At 54.2% G+C, this 17,958-nt stretch overlaps 6 protein-coding genes across 6 annotated transcripts; 3 read left to right on the forward strand and 3 right to left on the reverse strand.

Moving 5' to 3' along the window:
- Window positions 1-468: 468 nt before the first annotated feature.
- Window positions 469-3,590, reverse strand: B0T26DRAFT_734491 (uncharacterized protein). Its single transcript, XM_060443199.1, has 2 exons — window positions 1,234-3,590; window positions 469-1,167 (listed from the first exon to the last, which is right to left on the reverse strand). Exons 1-2 carry the CDS (start codon window positions 3,440-3,442, stop codon window positions 551-553), a joined length of 2,826 nt encoding a protein of 941 aa, XP_060289413.1. The 5' UTR covers window positions 3,443-3,590; the 3' UTR covers window positions 469-550.
- A 234-nt stretch (window positions 3,591-3,824) lies between these two features.
- On the reverse strand, window positions 3,825-6,516 carry B0T26DRAFT_734493 (S-adenosyl-L-methionine-dependent methyltransferase). The gene has a single exon (XM_060443200.1). The coding sequence runs from the start codon at window positions 6,418-6,420 to the stop codon at window positions 4,210-4,212; it is 2,211 nt and encodes a 736-aa protein (XP_060289414.1). The 5' UTR covers window positions 6,421-6,516; the 3' UTR covers window positions 3,825-4,209.
- A 638-nt stretch (window positions 6,517-7,154) lies between these two features.
- Window positions 7,155-8,048, forward strand: B0T26DRAFT_757740 (uncharacterized protein; the record flags this gene model as incomplete). Its single annotated transcript, XM_060446293.1, has 2 exons — window positions 7,155-7,781; window positions 7,845-8,048. The coding sequence occupies 2 exons, from the start codon at window positions 7,155-7,157 to the stop codon at window positions 8,046-8,048; spliced, it is 831 nt and encodes a 276-aa protein (XP_060289415.1).
- A 1,868-nt stretch (window positions 8,049-9,916) lies between these two features.
- On the forward strand, window positions 9,917-11,473 carry B0T26DRAFT_659997 (uncharacterized protein; the record flags this gene model as incomplete). The annotated part of the gene is made up of 3 exons (XM_060438991.1): window positions 9,917-10,432; window positions 10,505-11,062; window positions 11,132-11,473. 3 exons carry the CDS (start codon window positions 9,917-9,919, stop codon window positions 11,471-11,473), a joined length of 1,416 nt encoding a protein of 471 aa, XP_060289416.1.
- Window positions 11,474-12,548: 1,075 nt separating this feature from the next.
- B0T26DRAFT_757742 (armadillo-type protein) lies at window positions 12,549-15,835 on the reverse strand (the record flags this gene model as incomplete). The annotated part of the gene is made up of 6 exons (XM_060446294.1): window positions 12,549-13,588; window positions 13,644-14,930; window positions 14,993-15,083; window positions 15,187-15,468; window positions 15,552-15,641; window positions 15,707-15,835. 6 exons carry the CDS (start codon window positions 15,833-15,835, stop codon window positions 12,549-12,551), a joined length of 2,919 nt encoding a protein of 972 aa, XP_060289417.1.
- Window positions 15,836-16,477: 642 nt separating this feature from the next.
- On the forward strand, window positions 16,478-17,458 carry B0T26DRAFT_734500 (uncharacterized protein). The gene is made up of 4 exons (XM_060443201.1): window positions 16,478-16,741; window positions 16,803-16,829; window positions 16,891-16,959; window positions 17,020-17,458. Exons 1-4 carry the CDS (start codon window positions 16,601-16,603, stop codon window positions 17,071-17,073), a joined length of 291 nt encoding a protein of 96 aa, XP_060289418.1. The 5' UTR covers window positions 16,478-16,600; the 3' UTR covers window positions 17,074-17,458.
- The last annotated feature ends 500 nt before the right edge of the window (window positions 17,459-17,958 follow it).

Genomic DNA, 17,958 nt, shown 5'->3' on the forward strand with positions numbered 1-17,958 from the left:
CAACTCCTCTCTTGCTAGTCATCTACTCAGACGAAGCAGAGATAATAATGTAAGTCTGTTCTTATTTATATTAAGAATTTGGCTAATTTACTTAGTAAAAACTTCAAACGGATAAGTAATACTGTATTATTATTCCTAGGAGAGAGAATCCAGCAAAGCTGTTCAGTCGAATTTATTTGCCTTTATACCCAATTAACAGAAAAGGCCGAAGACATAGCAAAGAGAATAGCGGAGAATAAATATTAACCCTCTACTCATATCGTTGCTATTTATAACTATATAACTCCTTTCCTCAGAGCAGTACGGTTATTTAATTATTTTGGTTTTTTACTCTACCGCGGCAAATACCTATATTGACGTTCAATATGTACGTGGTAATAGGTATAAGCCATTTCACCTTTGTAATAAATCTACTATGGAAGTCCCTCCTTACGCAGCCCTTGTTGTAGCAGACGAAATTAATAGTGACTCCTTTGTACTAGTATAAATAGGAAACAAAGTACGGCTATTGAACACTCTAGTAAATAAAACTATTCTAGTAGTTCGTGAGTTAGGACGTTAGGACCCGCCTGCTCCTGCAAGTCTCACAAAGACAATTTTCTCTAAAGAAACCCTTCCCATAACTAGCTGTAATTTCCATGCCATCATATATATCTTTCGCTGCTTCCACCGACATGACGAACTGGCCCGATATTTTTCTCTCAACGAATCGAGCCAAAGGGCTGCAGTCATGATTTAGGAGCCGGAAAGAGTTGCTTTCAGGCCCGCAATAGAGCTGACAAATAGGCTGTTCGTCGTCAACATCGGATCTTACAAAATTAAAAGCCCAGGTATTCTCATATGTGCCGGCAGGTACCATCTCCCCAAAAAGATACCCAATAGTAGCACCTTGAGTATAAGCTATTTGCCCATGAGAGCCAGCAACAGCTTGGAGGCCCAAGCCCTTTCCCGGGTAGCGCTTTATACGAGGTTTATACTGGTGGTGATTTTGGTTTAAGCAATTGCAGGTTGTCTTTTTGCAGATATCGCATCCTATAGCGTCTAGCGGATTCGTAGGCCAGCTCCAGTTCTCCGGCCACATCCTCGGTCGAGGCCAATCTGGGTATTTGGCAGGATTATATACGTTTTTGACAATCGGTTGGTAGGGCTGTAAGTAGAAGACCATGTCTTCCTCAGACATTTGAGTTAGAGAAATGTCTTTGGTTTCCCACTTGAACTCAATATCTTTCACACCTTCTAGAGAACCCTGAAATGCTATCCCAGCCGCGCACAAGTCTCGAGTGAGAGGGATACCTAAGAGTCCGTGGAGAACTTTGATATCGTGCTCGGCAATATTGTGGTAGTCCTCAGGCAAGATATTAAAAGGATTATGCGGCGTGAGGAAGAGATAACACAGAAGTCCGTCGTAGGGCCCGCAAATGCGATTCCACTTTCTGCCATGGCTAAGGTAGAAGTCCATTTTGCTAGTGGAAAACTCCAAAGCGTTCTGGAATTTCTGCCTCGTTGCCGAATCAACCCTCTCGAACCCGCGTTTTGTGCTATCCAGATCCCTCGCCAGCCGGGATTGGAAAAAGCGACGGGCAAATTTCCCGAATAATGTGTTCTCTTCCGTTAGTTTGATGCGTTTGGCTAGGCGTATAGTAGCATCGATTTCATCATCAAACCGAAAGCTATTATCTGGAGCCCGTCTAAAATTGATGACTGATTGGAATTGTTCGATGCTTGCCTTGCTAAAAATGCCCTGGATTATGTTGATGATATAACGAGGTGGTTGATGCTTTGGGTTAAGCAAAGGGATTCTGAGGAATGTTTGGTCTGGTTCCATCTGTTCCGGTTCGGCATCGACTGGGCACTCTTTTGGCTTCTTCCTCTTTGGTTTTGCGTTTTTATCTCTGGAAACGGGCCTTTTCGAGAGCTTCCACGTGGCCTCGGTGATATGATTTGTGCCGGGGCATTTGGCTGTACAAAACGTATAACGCAGAGGAAGGTCTTGAGATGTGTTGTCCTCGAAGTTAATTGCAGTCGCAAAGTTGTTTCCTAGGTTTACCACCATGTGGTAGGTGCCTGGTAATGTGAGGAAGCCCTGGTTTGGGCCGATGTGCGAAAGGTGGTATAATATATTCCACTCTTGGAGCTTCGTCAAGAAGGGCGCGCACGATAGATGGCGGATGAATTGGGAGCATGGTGTCGTATTATCGAAGTGGTCACGCATTCGCTGCTCGAACCGTTTGCTGTCATTAGGGGCAATCACGATTACCACCTTGCCGGCTCCTGAACGAACGACGTTAAATGAACAGGCGTCTCCATCTTCTTTATGCATAACCGTGATTGTAGGCCCTCCGGATATATTCCAGTAGATATATGGAGAGTGAACGCCTGGGATTTTGCCGCCACCTCGTCGTTTTAGCTTGTCACCAGGATGCATCTCGATGTCGCTGAACAAAGGTGTCCCGACAATATAGCATATTGTTCCCGAAGGCGTGTGCTCTAATATGGTTTGAACAACATCTAGCAACTCTTTTGATGACCAAGTTCTCTTATCCTCTAGGTAAGGAAGCTTAGGAAAAGTGATTTGTTGTCTCGGGTTCTGGCTCGTTACCGTGATGAAGTCTCCCGTCCTTTTATACGAGTGAAATAGCGAATAATTCTGCGGATTAGGCTGGCTAATGGGGCCGAGGTCGCTAAGACAAGGCGGTAGATCGTCGAATTGCAGCTTCGCTAAGCCATGCTTCCGGGCTTTGAAATCCTGACAAATCTGATTAAACTTATTCTTGTTGAGAGAACGAAGATCGTCATAACAGCAAGAGAATACTGGAACTGTTGGCAGGTCGCCGTCCAGTTCGAGATCGAGTTCAATATCAGCCAAATCCGTGAGCGGCGAATCTGGAGCGGTGATCACCAAGGCCCCGTCTTTCGCTGATGATCCGGAGGATTCTAATAGTTCGCCTTCGTCAATGTCGACTGCGGGCGGCGAAGCAATGTCCGACGTTTTATGAGGGTTAAATATTTGATGCTCCAGCTTTGACATGTGGTCTTGGATTTTGCGTAACGCAATATTGAATCCCTCAAGTGTGGCAACTAGCTGGGATTCAGAGGGCTCTTCCGACGATTCGTTTGTGCTACAAATGGCTTGTAGTCTCCTGCGAGGCATGAGCAACTCAATCTGAGAGGCCATCTCATTGACTATCTCCCTTAGCTCTGTGAGTTCGGCAGCAGGAGAAGGGCCTAGGCTCTCTACAGGGCCCGGGTTTCTCCCCTGGATTGGGCATACGCTTGGCGTCACGACAAGATGACTTCTTAGCTTCTGCACTCTGTCCAGACGCTGTGCAAGCTTTAGCTTTCGGACTTCTGGCGGTAACCCTTCGAGCTGTGCCTTGTCGTCTTCGTCCTCGTATTTGCCATCTAAGGGATAAAGCGACTTTATGATGTCGTCTCCATTCATTGTTGTCGCGTCTTAGCGCGTCGTACCACGCGCTGATGAGTTTAAAGAGATGACAGTGGAAATTTAGATCAAAAGGGCTATATGGTAGGAACCGTGGGTAATATCGAAGATTCAAGATATCTAGAAGGGATATCTGAAGAAACAGCACCCCGCATTGCATAGGATTTCTGTTGGGTCTGACGCACAGGCCACAGCAACCAGAGTGAGTCTGGTTTCTGTGGCCCGTGCGTTTCCCCATATTGGTTCGTGCATCAAAGTGGCGCGCCCATCGAGTGGCGCATCGCCATCGTCGCGCCAGGCAAACAGATACTATTATAAAATTCCTTAACGCCCAAGTAAACTTATTTATAAATTATATCGAGAGTGCTTCCCAATTTAATTGTGGAAGTCTTTCCCTAAGTAAGGTAGTTAAATAATATATAAGAAGAGTCTAGGATTTTCAAGAAGGGGGTTCTCTAGCTCTCGCAACTAGATGTAACTAAAATCCAGCTTTATTATACAACAGATACCAAGAATAGAATAATAAAGATACTAGCTCCTTATCTTCGACGTCTATTTTCTTCTCGCTATCTCTTCCCAATACCACAAGAAAGCCTCTACCTAAGTTAACGCCTTAAAAAAACCCCTAAGTCTTAGGGGCATAGAATATAGGTAATGGATAAGCATTTGCCTACGAGAAGGCTTTATTTTCCAAGCCTGCATGCTCAAATCGGCGTACACCACAGATAAAGCAGTGCATTATGGTACTTCGACTCCCGAGGCGGCCATCACTTTCCCTTGGCCTTACCCAAGGGACCCCAGTGTTCTCGCGGGTTTTGTTGGTACCTGACCAGCTTGGTCGTGGCGGTATCGCGGCCGAGACTCTCGTCAAACACCACCTTTGGTCCTTGGTCGCCCGCCTCAGTCCTCCCCGGCTTATCGAGACCCAACAGTCGGTAGCCCGCGCAGCCCGGCTTGATGTTTGCCTCTGTGACGGGCGCCTCTTGACGCACCCACTCTCTCATGACGTGCCAGATGGCCGACCAGGGAGCATCCGTCTTGATGCTACCCGGCTTGCAATGGCTACGAGTGACGCGGTAGCCCAAACTCCGCAGCGCGCCTTTCAGCTTCCTCTCGGGCGGAGAGGCGCAATGTAAGATGCCCGCTACCCTGGAAGGATGGAAGTAAAACGGGTACGGGTCTATGGCTGCCATCTCCGCCTCTTGGGAAGGTGCTGGCTTGCTCTCGCCGTCGGCTTCCTGCGTCTCACTGATCGCCGGCAACACCTCTTCGAGAGCCGTCTGCAGCATGCCCCGCATCCTCTCCGTCGTGCCGTAGACGTCGGTGGACGATGCTCGCAGCTCGGCCAGGACGCGCTTGATGAACGGCGGTGACTGGATGTAGCCTCCATACACGGGTCCGGCGACGTGCGTAGTGGATCCGCAATGGTCGCAAGACTGGCTGCCGGTTGTTTTCGCGTAGGTGTGTTTGTAAAAGGTTCCGCTGCCGTTCTTGTTTGGGGCCTCCTTGTTCACCAGCAGAGGCTGCGTCGTAAAGGCGCCGCAGCCATGGTCGCACAGATGGACAAGCATGTTCTTGGCCGCCTGGAACTTGACGGCGGCGGGCGACTTCTTGATGCGGACGAAGAGTCGAAGATAGAAGTCAATCGAGAGCGACAGCAATGGCTCTATGGCCAGGCCATATTTGGCAGCAGACGCCTCGATCGCGTGGAGGACGACCCGCAGACCGAGCTCGTGCGAGTAGAAAGAATTCGACGACGTGCCCCCGTACAGGGCGAAGCACTTCTCCGGGTATCCGTTAGAGGCCCAGACGCCCGAGTCAGTGCACGTGACGCATAGCAGGCCGCCGTCGTCGCGGACCGCCTGGACAGCAGCGTCGAGGAAAGGGGCCGCACTTCCGTACGGGTCGAGGTCGACCACGTCGTATTTCTCGCTCCTGGCAGACTTGTCTCGACGACACTCTTTTGCAATCAGGGTGTACATGTGTGCCAGGGCGTCGTCGTGCGACACAACGATCTTGTCCTCGAGCTTGTTGTGCTGCACATTGAGTTTGATGGACTTGACAGCCGACTGGAGGAGATCATTCGACGTGACGGATGTGACAAAGGGTATTTCGTGTGCATAACGTAGAGCGCGAAGACCGCTAGCCGAGAGGGCGTCGAGGATAGTGAAAGGGACGGCCTTCTTTTCCTCTTTCTTAGCCTCTGTGACGTCGCAGGGAGCTGAGGGGGCCAGGGGAGCCTCTCCGGAACCATTCGTAGCCGCAGCTTCTGCAGTCCCTATGTCTTCCATAGCCGAGTCACCTGTGACTGCTGCCTCTCTTGCCCCTCCTGCTGCACTGGCCTCTGGTACTGGCGCAGCGATGTCGGGGCGGTCGGGCTCTGCTCGCGGTATTCCCTCGCCTTGCTCAACGCCAGCCGAACCGGCTGTCGCATCGGCCGAACGCTTTGGAGATTTTGCTGGTCGATCGCCCTCTTCCGATTGCTCTTCATTTTTGCCTGCCTTCCGCTTCCGCTTCTTGTCGGAAAATTTCTCAAACCTGGCTCGGTTGGCAGCCTCCTTGAGCTCGACTCGCTCGCGGCCAAAGGCCTTGATGGTGAGGACGGTCAAGTCGCGGTTGAACTGCTGGATGGGGTTGTAGAAGACCTGTTGCGCGGCCTGACCATCTGCGGGGGGTTTCTTGTCCGCGGCTTTTTTCTTGTCTGCCCGTGAGTTTTCGGGCACCAGAATGTAGGCGAGGCCCTCCTTGATCGTGGTGTAGCGGATGCCTTCGTGGACGACGAGCTGCTGGTGGGCGGGCCGCGACGCGATGCTGGCGACTGCGGTGCTGTCGGCACCCGCTGTCTGGGTCGACATGGTGGCGGTGTAGGTCGACACGAATCCAAGGCTCGGTAGGGTGGTCGGTATTCTCGTCCTGGTTAACGAAATGGATCTGCGAACGGAGCGCGCGGAAGTGGTAAAAAAAGTTAATGCACGCATCTAGGCATGCGGCAGTAGGCCGTATCTTAACTGTTCGCCGACCCGCAGCTGTTGTCGATGAATGCGCAAAGCTCCCAAAACTTTTGGAATTCTGCCACTCCTCTGGCTGCAGGTATTTGGGCGGTGAGCTAAAGCTTGTCAAGTGTCACTGTCCCGTACAGTACCCATGTTCACCACTGGGGTGGGGCAGGGCTACTACCCATACCCATTTTACACGAACTACCTCACCTTACCTTATCTGCATCCTGTTCCCTTACCTAAACGCGATACCGAACGAATTGGCGGACAACATGATTTAACCAGTACCTAGCAGTAGAGAGTCATCAATTTTCCATCTGACATGGGAGCTGGCGGACTTCCACGCCAGCCTCGGTCCCGCAGGGTAAGCGACCTCTTGCGCCAACAGTCAAGTTACGAAGATGGAAGGCGCGCCCAGCCAGCCAGCGTCTCCAGCTCAAACGAGAAAGTACTCCTCAAGGATTTCCCTGACCTGGAGAATGCTCTTTCCTCAGCGGCGAGGTTCTAGCGGTGACGAGGCAGAAACGAGGTTTCAGGCTCCGAGGCTGCTCCTCTTTTCCTCCTTCACCTTTGTTGCACAGCACTACCTAGGACGAATCCCATCCAGTTTGTACTCGAGGGCGTGTATTACCTGTCTCTGGCCCTCCAGCACCTCAACTAGCGCCCTGCATTAGCTCGCCCTGACGCTCTTCCTCTCGATCCATTCATTCGTTAGAATGGCAAATGTAAATCGAGACCCCGGCCACCTAAGCTTACCACCTTTCAAAGCCGACAACTCGGAGTCGCTGGACAGTTTCTACAAGTCTGAAAGGCCTTCGAGCATCCCGGTGCCCACCCGTCCCGCCAACACCACTCCCGTCGGGTCCAGGCCGCCGCCACCGCCATCGCAAACACCGGGCAGACAGCGGCCCAGGTCGTACGTCAGCTCTCAGACTCCCCACCGCTTTCTGTCACCGGCCGAGTGGGCCCGCGTCGCCCACGGCCTCGGGGCGATCAAGGAGGGCGAGACGCACAACGTGGTGCACCCCGGCTGCTGGTACTGGCCGCCCAAGGGTATGCCCGAGGGGCTCTACCGCGACGTGATAACGCAGCGCTCAAAGTACTTCATCTCGCACCACTGCCTTAGCGTGGTGCGGTGGTTCTTGATGATTCTCCAGATTGTCATCGGCGCCATCCTAACGGCTATGGGCTCCCTGGACCTGCGTAATGGCACGCCCATCACCGTCCTGGCTGCAGTGAACACGGTCGACGCCGGCCTGCTGGCCCTGATGCACAACAGCGGCCTCCCCGACCGCTACCGTCTAGACAAGGTCGAGTTCAGCAAGGTTGAGGACTTTCTCAAGGTGCGTGTCATTTTTCCCCTCTTTGGTTCGTACAGCCGGCTAACAGCACGCCCACTTGGACAGGAATTGCTGGACACGGGTATCGTCGAAGCGAACCAGACGGTCGACGACGTTCTCAGTGAGTGCTTCGCCAAGTACCAGGCCGCCAAGGCCACAGTCGTGGCCAACATGCCTGAGTCATACACGATCCCAAGCTCGTCTGTCCGAGAAAAGCAAGTGTATATATGCCCGGACCCGTCGGTGCATACTATATCGGTACATTCGTGACACGCACGGGGCGCAATTTTAAAGACCTATTCTCCCTATCTGGAATTATAACGGCAAGTGGCTAGCTCTTTTAGGGACTGGGCCAGAGCTACCATAGCGCATCTTTGAAGCATGTTAGTACTAGGCTGTGGGCATGTATTGATGCATGGCGATTTTTGTTTTTGGCGGCCAGTCGGGGCAGATTTGCGGTCATAGGAGTTTGCGACAGAAGGGCGTGTTTTAGGGCTATCTTTGCTGGAGAGGACAGGGCGCAGGGAGCCTTTTATGTGCAAACTGTGGAATAGTATTGCAACGGAAGTCGGTTGTTAATGTTTCAAGCCGGCGGACGTATTATTTGGAGACGTACTACTAATAATGAGGGCAAGCCATTTTTCCTTTTCGAAGTCCATGCGGGGCTGAAATCCTTCGCTTCAGCCTGGTTGCCTTATCCGACGCGTCAACGCGTTGCTGTCGCAAATGTCCAGAGAGTTGGACCAGGAGGCTATCAGTTGACACTACCGCAGTTTACTACCAAACAATAAAGTAAATTTTTGAAATTTTTGAAATTTTTGAAAATCTGCTCCATCTGCTCCTGTTCTCCCTTTTTTGTACATATTTTTCTGAGCGGCGGTGAATTTGTCCGCCTTTAATTCCAGGCTTACGGACAGTGTTCCGTCTCTGCCAAGCCTGTTGCTTGGTTGCACCTGCACCTTTAAATTGCCAAATCATGTGATGGCCCGCTTACGACGTCGCAGTCTTTCGCTGCTTCACTGTAGTTCGCCTTCAAGTCTAGTGTATTTTTCTCAAGTCCAACATCCACGTATCTTTAACCCCATTTTTCGCAATCGTTCAGCGACGGTCCGAACTTCTGGAACTACTGGCCTTATTCTGATTGGTCCTATTTCTTCTCTCTTGCTTGCATTGCTTGGCCGAGGCGAGATCCCGGCAAACACTCCTTTTACTTATGAGTGTGCGTGCGTGTGCTACTATTTAGCCCATCAAGTTCTTTTACAAGCATAACAGCTCTCTAGCCACCTCAAACAGCGTTGCATCGCCCTCTTCGGCGTCGAGTCGCTCGTTTCCCTTTTTTGCTCGTTCTTCCCCCTCTGTTAGCGACGGTCGTACGGATACATACCTTGCGGAATATCACCACCACCACCCGCCGGGTATCGGCTATTTTTTCGTGGCCAACTTTAATCTATATATCCCATCACCATCACCACCACACCCCCTTGACCCTCCCTTGATCGCCGGCGCCTGTGCCATAATTCCCTGTCTGCCTTAGGTGCATTAGCTGCGTTGCTTTTCTGCCGAGCTTGCATATCTTCACCCTGTACTCCTTTCCAGTCTTGTAACAATTCCTTGACTTTTTCTGCTTTTCTTGTCGAGACACCGCCAGGGAAGGAATGAAGGTTCACCGCCGGCCGCTGCCGCTCGCCGTGTCGCGGGCCGTGGCGGGCGTAACGCCGCTGCTGTCGTCGTTGCCGGCACTCTCGTATGGCGGCCGCCGGTCCCGGCCCCTGCGCATCCTCGGCCTTGTCGCCGTCGTCGTCTTCGTCTTCACGGCTTTGCGCAGCCTCTTCGCGTCCCACCCCTCGTCGCTTCCGCCCCACGACGACCCCATCTATGAATACACTGAGGGCAAGACAACGGGTGAGTGGCGCGACGAGTACTGGTTCGACAAGAGCAACATCGCAAAGCACAGAGGCGGAACCGGCGGTGCTGCTGACGGTGATGCTACCGGCAGCGGTACCGCCACCTCCGGAACCAAAGCTGGAGCGCGCCCCGAGCACGGCCGGGAGGAGCTCGCCTATCTGCTCTCACTAGCCCGGACGTACGATCTGACTAGCGAGGTGCCCTTGTTCGCCCGGCGCGTGCAGGCAAAATCGATGGTGCCACCGTCGTCATCGTCTTCAAACGTAAAGACGCTACCCCCCCCTTCCCTAACCGAAGCCGGCGTGCCACTCTTCAACCCCAACGTCGACTTCGAGCGGGTGCGCACCAAGAGCCCCGACACGCCGCGACGTGGCGTCGACAAAGCCGTGCTGACGCTGTCGACTCCAGGAGGCCAAGGAGCAGAAGCGGTAGACGTGTCGGCGCTGCTGTTTGGCGTAGCCTCGAACTACGACCGCCTCATGTACGGAGACCAGGCGCTGATGCACGACTGGGCCCGCTGGCTGACGGACGGGCGCGGCAAGTCCAACGGCGCCGGCCTGGTGGTGGTGCTGCAGATGGCCCCGTCCGCCAAACAAGTGTCGACCATCCGCGACGAGCTGCAGCGCCTCGGAATCGACGCCGCCGTCGCCTCGGCCGCCGACCGCCCAGATGAGACGGCCTACCAGCAAGTCGTCACGCGGCTGCTGCGCGGCCGCTTCCGCGGTCTGCGCGACCTGCAGCGCCAGCAGGTTCGCGGCAGCGATGCCAAAGCCGACGAAAACGAGGACGCCAAGGATGTGGCCGACGCGAAGGCGCGAAAGTACTTCGGTATCATCGAGGAGGACGTCTTCTTCCCCAGCATGGCGCGACTGCTCGAGAAGCTGGCGCCCTTCAGCCCCGATAAGGAGTACTACATTGGCTTGCCGAGCGAGCAATCAGACTGGGTAGTGTACAACGGGACAGCACTAACGTACGGCGGCGGCGCCGTCTTCACCACGGCGCCCCTGCTGGACAAGGTCGGTGCCGAGTGTCTGCAGGAGCCGGCGAGCACCGGCGGCGCCGGCAGCAGCCAGGTCTTTGACGTGCTGCTGCACGACTGCATCGCCAAGCACATCGGCGCCAGCATGCACGTGCTGCCCAGCCTGTACAACCCCGTAGCGCCACCGCCGCCGACGGCCGACGTCGGCGGCTACGGCAGCGGCATGCGCCCCCTGACACTCCACCACTATCGCAACTGGCACCGCTTCGAGGCCGGCAAGGGCCACCGCGTCACGTCGGCCTGCGGCGAGGCCTGCTTCCTGCAGCGCTTCCTGTTCGCCGACGGCTGGGTGCTCGTCAACGGCTACACCCTAACGCACTACCCGGAGGGCGTCGAAGCCGTGCCCGTGTACCCGTCAGCGGCGGCAGACCCCGCGGCCGCCGCGGCTGCCGAGGAATCCAGGAAGAAGGCCGCCGCAGACGCGCCGCGGCTGGACGACCGGCTAGTGATTGAAGAGGCGGCGGCGTTGGACCTGGCGACGCCGCCTCGCGACGCCAAGACGCTAACGTCGCCCGGCCGCACCAAGAAGACGTGGCGGCTGCTCGACTCGCGCACGCGCGACAACGGGGACGTCTGGCAGGCATACGTCAACCGCAAGGGCGACGATAACTCCGGCTCAGAGATTGACGACCGCCTCGCCAGCGATATCCGCCACAGCGACGAGGAGAGGTCCGACGTCGACTCGGTCATTCTGCTTATCTGGGATGCCCCAGTAGCACCAGCAAGGACAAAGGCCAAGGCGCTGGCATAACCGAGAGATAGTAGCTCTATTGGCGGGTGGGTGTATGTAATGTATTGCTGCATGTAACGTGCGTCTAGACGCCTTGGCTGGGTTTCTTCATGTTCATCTCTTTATATTTTTGTTGGGTTTCTTCTTTGTCTTTATCATTGGATAAATGCGTTTGGGAATGTAATTAGCTAGCTACCAGAGCTACGTACTACCTCTTTTTCGTTTAAGAATTTTTTTGGGGGCTGGCGTTGTTGCTCATTTTAGAATCACGGCCACGGCTGTCACGTTATGTCAAATTGTTTTTTATTTATTTTTCTTCGCCTTGATCGAACCTGACACAGACTTCGTGAGTAGATAGGTAACACTTCTGGCATGGCTAGACAAAGTACTTGGTCACGGTGATTTTGACTACCAGATCGCAAACGGGCCGGAACAAAAGGACCCTGCGCTACCTACGAATAGCAAGTGCTCGATATTCACGCTTATCTGGCGTGCAGCAAGAGAATTCCGCCCCAGTTTTGCGGCGGGAAGCGTTGGTGTGACCATTCATCCGAGAGCGCGAGAAGCGACAACCACCTCAGCAGTGCCACCTCGACGGGTAGATATGAGATATCTCGATCTAAGTCTTTATAGTAGGTAATTATTTTGGACGTCCCTTTCCGACTCGCTGCCAAATGTACCTGCCTCCCGTTCCAACACTCGAAGGGCCAGTTCTCCTTCGCCACCTCGCTAGAAAATCTAAACCAGCTTTGTGGCATACCGCCCGCCTTATCTACACTAATTGGCCCTTTTCCAGCAATGTGCTCCACGCCGGGGCTTCATCTCGTTTCATGTCTAGATGCGTTCCTCCATCCATCCCAGCCCATCAGCCATCCATCCCTAATGGCAACGTCCACCCCATCCCACTAATGGCAACGTCCACCCCATCCCAACATCTGCCTCCACATGCACAAATAGAAGTTTATAATTGGGCAGGGGTAGTCTTGCCGCCTAGTGGCCATTTCCAGCCCAAGCCATCCAGAACTGCCCAGCAACCCATTTTTCGAGTTATCTGCTGTCAAGAAGCAAACCCGCAATTGGGACATCTAAGGGCTCTCTAACCCGAAAAGTGAAAGCGGGCTGCCTCAAGCTGGCCAAGCCCGTCTCTGGGAGCTATGTAGCGTCGCCGGTACGTGTTGGTAAAGTCCTGGAGAAGCACGCGCACCTGTCTCAGGTTCGAAAAGTCCGAGGACTGGACCTTTTCCCTGATCTTGGCAAGCAGGCGGTTGGCCTCGGCAGGGGTGACAGTGCCTGCTGGGAGCATTTGCATGGTTCGGCCCAGCCACTCAGTGGTCTCGGCGGGAAGTATTTCAAACATACCCAGCAGCACTCCACTTCCATCGGGGAAGCAGTCGCGGGGGAAGGTAATCATCATGCCGGCCATTGTTTGTTTGACCAGTGACTCGCCCTGCGAGAGCAAGAGCGCCCGAACAATTTGTCGCAGCTGGTCGTGGGTGGCGCCAATCTGGTCGGCAGAGCCAGCGGGGTTCTGGCCACCGTAGGTCAGAAGATCACGGAGATAGTGGAGAGCAGCCGATACAGGCTCTTGCTTCTCCAGTGACAGGGCGGATATGGCAGCCTGGAAGATGGGAGTAAAGAGAGGAGATGGTATCAGTTTGTGGGGGTAATAGAGGAGGGCGTCAATGAGGAGCCGGTAAAAGTCCTCGATGACGTCCGGGAGATCGATCGGGGGCAAGTCGCTCATGACTCGGAGTACATTTGTTGCCTGTGCCTCAAAGAACATGTAGATGTGCTCGGCTATGCTATCGTTCACGTGTTCACGGTCTTCCGAGAATTCGCGAAGAATGGCGCTAGTGACCCAGAGGAAGCAACCCTGCTTCGATGCAGCGAAGCCTATCGCCAGTTTGTTGGCAAGGGGTGCAAGTAGGGGGGTCATGGCGGTTCTGTATGAGATGACCATGAAGCGCCAGACCCGGCAGACTCTTTCGCAAATTGGGATGAAACCGATAAAGTTCTCCAGGATGGTCGAGAGCACCGGGAAAACTTCCTCCCAGTATTTGACGGCAGGGTTCTCCGCGCCGGCAGGCAAATACGGCACCACTTGCTGGATGAAGTGCGTCAGGAGGTTGATTTGATCTGTACCAGATATTAGCCTTGATGAATTAACTAGAAAATAGAGGCAATGGCATACCAGCGAGGGCCACCTTTGCGGCATCGTCGGTAGCGGTATTGGCCCTGTCCATTAGACGCTGCACCAGAGGGTCGCAGTAAAGCTTGAGCAGCTTGAACATATCTTCGGTCTTCTGAACGCCAATGACGCTTGCGACTCCCTCTGTCATCTCTTCCTTGCTAGGATCCGGAAGCTTGTCGAGTATCTGGTCATAAAAGGTCTGAAGCTGAATGACCTGGGACCCTAGAAGATCCTTGCAGTCAACACAAAAGTATTTGAAGCCCTGGGCGGCAGCACGAAGAATTTCCTGCGAGTCGGTTTGGAAGGACGCCACGATATACTGGAACTGCGGCTGGAGGAAGTCGGGGTGCGCTGATGTCCATTCCGTGTAGCGACCGAAAACCATTATGGCCGCAAACCGGAGCTTCTCGTTGTTCACTGGGATCTGAACCAACAAGGGCATAATCTGCGGTAGGATTGTGCTGTCGTTCTTGTCTACCATGCGTCCCATAGCGCGCATGGCAAAGAGAGGGGCCTCGAGCACCTGCCAGTGCGGTACCGCTGTTTGCGTTGCTTGGCTGCCGTACGTTTCCCTCCACAGCTTGATCGCGTTGTGGACCTTGGTGAGGCACTCGGAGACGCCCATAACCTGGCATGCGTCCTTGAGAGTATCCCCCATGAGATGGCGGAACTCGCGGAATTTTTCCTCCTGCTCCCTGTCTCCGTCGAACAGGTCGAGTTCGTTGGGGTCGTCTGAGGAGGGATACTCTAGGTGCTTGAGCAGAATGTCGACCAGTTTCGAGAAGACGTCATTCAGCTGCAATCTCGCCTCGATATAATGCTCGAGCGTGAGATACTGCTTCAGCTCGTACCAAAACGGAAACGTGTAGTGGATGACATCTCTGTCCTTATCCCTAGCGCAGCACTCGAGAAGCGCGTCAACAAGGGGACGGAAGTGCTGCGGCTCGCGGGCGATAATCAAAACCCACGAATCGCCAGCATCAGCGAACACCCTCGTGATGGCCTTCAAGCCGTCTATATCCTCTTCATCAGCCAGGGCCTGGATGCGCGGTCTCAATTCCAGTATTCGAGGGAGGAGGGTCTGGATGGTGGCGATATTGTCGTCGACATCCTTAGTCTCCCGACAAATGACGCCGAGACATTCAGCAGCCGTCTGTAGTGACTTATCGTTTGACAACCCGTTGATAACGGCGTTCAGAAGCGGTGAGTTGACGACGACGGCTACGGGCACCTCGCGCAGCCAGGAAGTGATGCACTCGAATAGCTGTGGGTTTACGGCGGCGGAGGCTGGGAAGTCATGGGTTAGCTATGGGGGTATTCACGTTTCATGATATGCACATGTTACTTACGAGAAGATACGGCGTAATCGATAAGTAGCTGGACAACCTGCTGCGCGTTTTCTGCCAGCAGCTCCGTTGTTCTCTGCGCGAGGTCCTCTTCCTGTCATTTCCGAATTAGACACTGCTCCAAGGCCGACTTAACCAGAAACGTAATATGATCCAGGTGCAAGTAAGGGCGAGTCGCGACATATCGATCCACGTACAGACAAGGTAATCTTGCGGCCTTCCGTGACCTCTTCGGGAAGCACTCGCAGGAAGTCCAGGATGCAGGCATGGCTAGCCACGTCGTTACCGAGGGCCGAGACAACGGTGGGCAGCACGTCCTTCCACGTCTGCATTTGAATGGCCAGGATGGCGAGGCACACGCAGAGCTGGACCCGAACCGCCTTGGGACCTCCTGCGTACTTCTTGAGCAGGACGAGGATCTGGTTGCGCAGGGCGGGGAGGTCGCTCTCGGTTATCTGCGTGGCAAGATCATATGTGATCTGCCCTCCGGTTGTCAGTCAGTGTGTGCCTCGTCTCGAGATGGGATGTGGTTGGAATGGTATGGGTATGATCGGCTACGCACCTTGCCCTTCAACGTCGTCGCCGCAAAGAGCTGCGCCTCTCCCTCGGTCGACGTCTGCAAGATGGTAATCGTCGTGGTCCACGCATCTTTCTGCACAGCTGGTCAGTCTATTGTATGAGAGAGTGAAGCGGTGGAACATGTTGGGGGGCACTCACAGATTTCTGGAATTTGCCCAGAAAGTCCATCGCGATCCTTTTCTTCGCGTTGTCCCCACTACGCATGGTCAGCATGGCCGCCAGGATATTTGGGACAGCGAAGTCGCCGAGCACCCCATTGGACGCCATGATCGCGGGTTTTGAGCAATCGCCTAGGAGTGACGCAGGAGTGAGCCGCGGGTGAATCTGGCGAACTTAGGCGCGGGTGGTGTTGTGCGGCCGCCGCTGCCAGCTGCAAAATTGGCGAACCCCTCCTCTCAAGTTCTGTCGACGGTTGGGTGGTGTCGCTCGGGCAGAGGGGTGACAGTAAAAGGCGGCCGAGGAAGAGTGGAGCGAGCGCACAGGAAGTTAGAGTGAGGCACTGGCAGGCACTGTAGGTTGGCTTCTAGCGCAGGCAGGCTGTTGGCGGCGCGAAGATGTGGCGCGGGAGGGAAAGAACGAGCAGCGTTTCCGTCCCAAAGTCAATACCGTAAGGTTTCTGTGGCAGCTCAGTCACCGACCGCACTGCGTCAAGCAAAGAAGTCTGGCAAGCAAAAGTCCAGGCAGCCTAACATCCTTGCACCGCCCCACCAATGCGCGCACACTGAGGGGCTCGCAAGAGAGACAGCGCCGCTCGTGGCTGACAAACTGTGGCTTGTAGCTTCAGCAGTGCTGCACGTACAGTGCGCCGTTGCTGTATCCGTACCCCACTTTTAGCTCACTGAGAACCCAGCGACAGAAGGGGGTGCACGGGCCAGCACCGCTCTTGCAGCCTTCTACACTATGGAGCAGCCCGCATTCTTTCCGAGGCGCAAATTCACGTCACGTCTCGACGCGACACCAACGATTCAGCATTCAGCCCGCCTTCCTACTTCACCCACATAGTCGCCGGCTTTCCACTACCAGCGGCACATAATGACTGGCCGAGGAGGCGGTGGCGGTCGCCGGGTTCTGCTCCCCCCGATCAATTTCCTCTTCCGTCTGCTGCAACAGCACTCGACGGTCCAGATCTGGCTGTACGAGCAGCTCGAAGTCCGCATCGTTGGCACTATTCGCGTAAGGAAACCAGAGAGCTGCCCTGCGCTGCCGGCCTATTGTCGCTAACAAGACTATCTAGGGATTTGACGAGTTCATGAACCTGGTGGCAAGCAACAGCGCAATTCCAACCTGGTCACCCCCGCCCCCATCTAACTTTTATTTTCTAGATCGATAATGCGGTTGAGGTCAAGCTCAAATCCAAGACAAACGAGGTCGAGACAAGACGGGAACTGGGGGTACGGACGGCCTACGTATAAGACAGCTGAAGAGAACCCGGAGTGCTAACGCGATTCTAGCAAATCCTTCTAAAGGGTGACAATGTCTCCCTAATCCAGTGCATCAATGCATAGGAGAACAGGGTCCTGGTCACGGCTTATTTAAGAGCAGAGGAGCGAGTTTTGTTTGGATTCCGGGACGGCCAGCGCTCAACATGGGGCAGCACAAGCCCTTCCCGCCTAGATTTCACTTAGCTTCACAACCTTGTGGAAAGCCCGGTCGTTCTTACAGTCATCGAGATTCCCGTCCTCATGTTACCTAAGAATGCTGCTCCCGCACGTCGGGTGTAATGAAAACGCGGATCCCCAATCGATAGCCAGAGTCCCAACGTAAGGCCCCAGTAAGTAAGGCAGGGCAGATTGCATCAGCGACTTGGCAAGTTGCACGGAACATGGCAGTCAGACAAGACCCTTCTTTCAGCGCTCTATCTAATCAATCTAATCAAATCAATCATTATGATGTCTTCTTCTCCTTCAGCTCTGGTGAAATCCCACCATCGATCCCAGATTTCATTCCATCCCAGCTCCCGTCCCGCCCCGGGTATGGATCTTTAGCACTTGCCGAATCTTAGTCGCCCCATCCCTGCGATCGGTTTAGCGCCCTCCCACTGAGCCCTGTCAGCCCCCCACCCCACCCCCAGTACTAGGGCCAGTCCAGTGCATCAGCCCACAGGCGGCTAGAATGCACGATGCCCGGTGCCCACGATCTAGGGCCTGGGCCACTGCCAGCCGCCCTTCCATCTCCTCTCGATTCGTTCCCTCTTCCATCATACCTCGGTTGCATCATCAATGGTCTGCTGCGCAACGACAACGGCTGAGATGACAACAACCGTCCCCTAACCCATATGCACTGCACTCAGTTCAGCCTCACTGCTTAGGTTATCTTGAAGAGTTTCCTAACTCGAAACGCAACAGCAACACGATACAGCTCCACCGGGCTCCTTTACCTACCTTACCCGC

Source organism: Lasiosphaeria miniovina (assembly GCF_030549165.1).
Source record: "Lasiosphaeria miniovina strain SMH2392-1A chromosome Unknown B0T26scaffold_9, whole genome shotgun sequence".
NCBI classification, from domain to species: Eukaryota; Fungi; Ascomycota; class Sordariomycetes; order Sordariales; family Lasiosphaeriaceae; genus Lasiosphaeria; species Lasiosphaeria miniovina.

Bases quoted from the DNA above. Each gene is read 5' to 3' on its own strand.
- B0T26DRAFT_734491 (XM_060443199.1), bottom strand. From the start codon at position 3,442: ATGAATGGAGACGACATCATAAAGTCGCTTTATCCCTTAGATGGCAAA. The intron at 1,168-1,233 runs GTGTGAAAGATA...TGTCTGAGGAAG, and splicing joins ATTTCAGGGTTCTCTAGAAG to ACATGGTCTTCTACTTACAG.
- B0T26DRAFT_734493 (XM_060443200.1), bottom strand. From the start codon at position 6,420: ATGCGTGCATTAACTTTTTTTACCACTTCCGCGCGCTCCGTTCGCAGA.
- B0T26DRAFT_734500 (XM_060443201.1), top strand. From the start codon at position 16,601: ATGACTGGCCGAGGAGGCGGTGGCGGTCGCCGGGTTCTGCTCCCCCCG. The intron at 16,742-16,802 runs GTAAGGAAACCA...AAGACTATCTAG, and splicing joins GCATCGTTGGCACTATTCGC to GGATTTGACGAGTTCATGAA. The intron at 16,960-17,019 runs GTACGGACGGCC...ACGCGATTCTAG, and splicing joins AGACAAGACGGGAACTGGGG to CAAATCCTTCTAAAGGGTGA.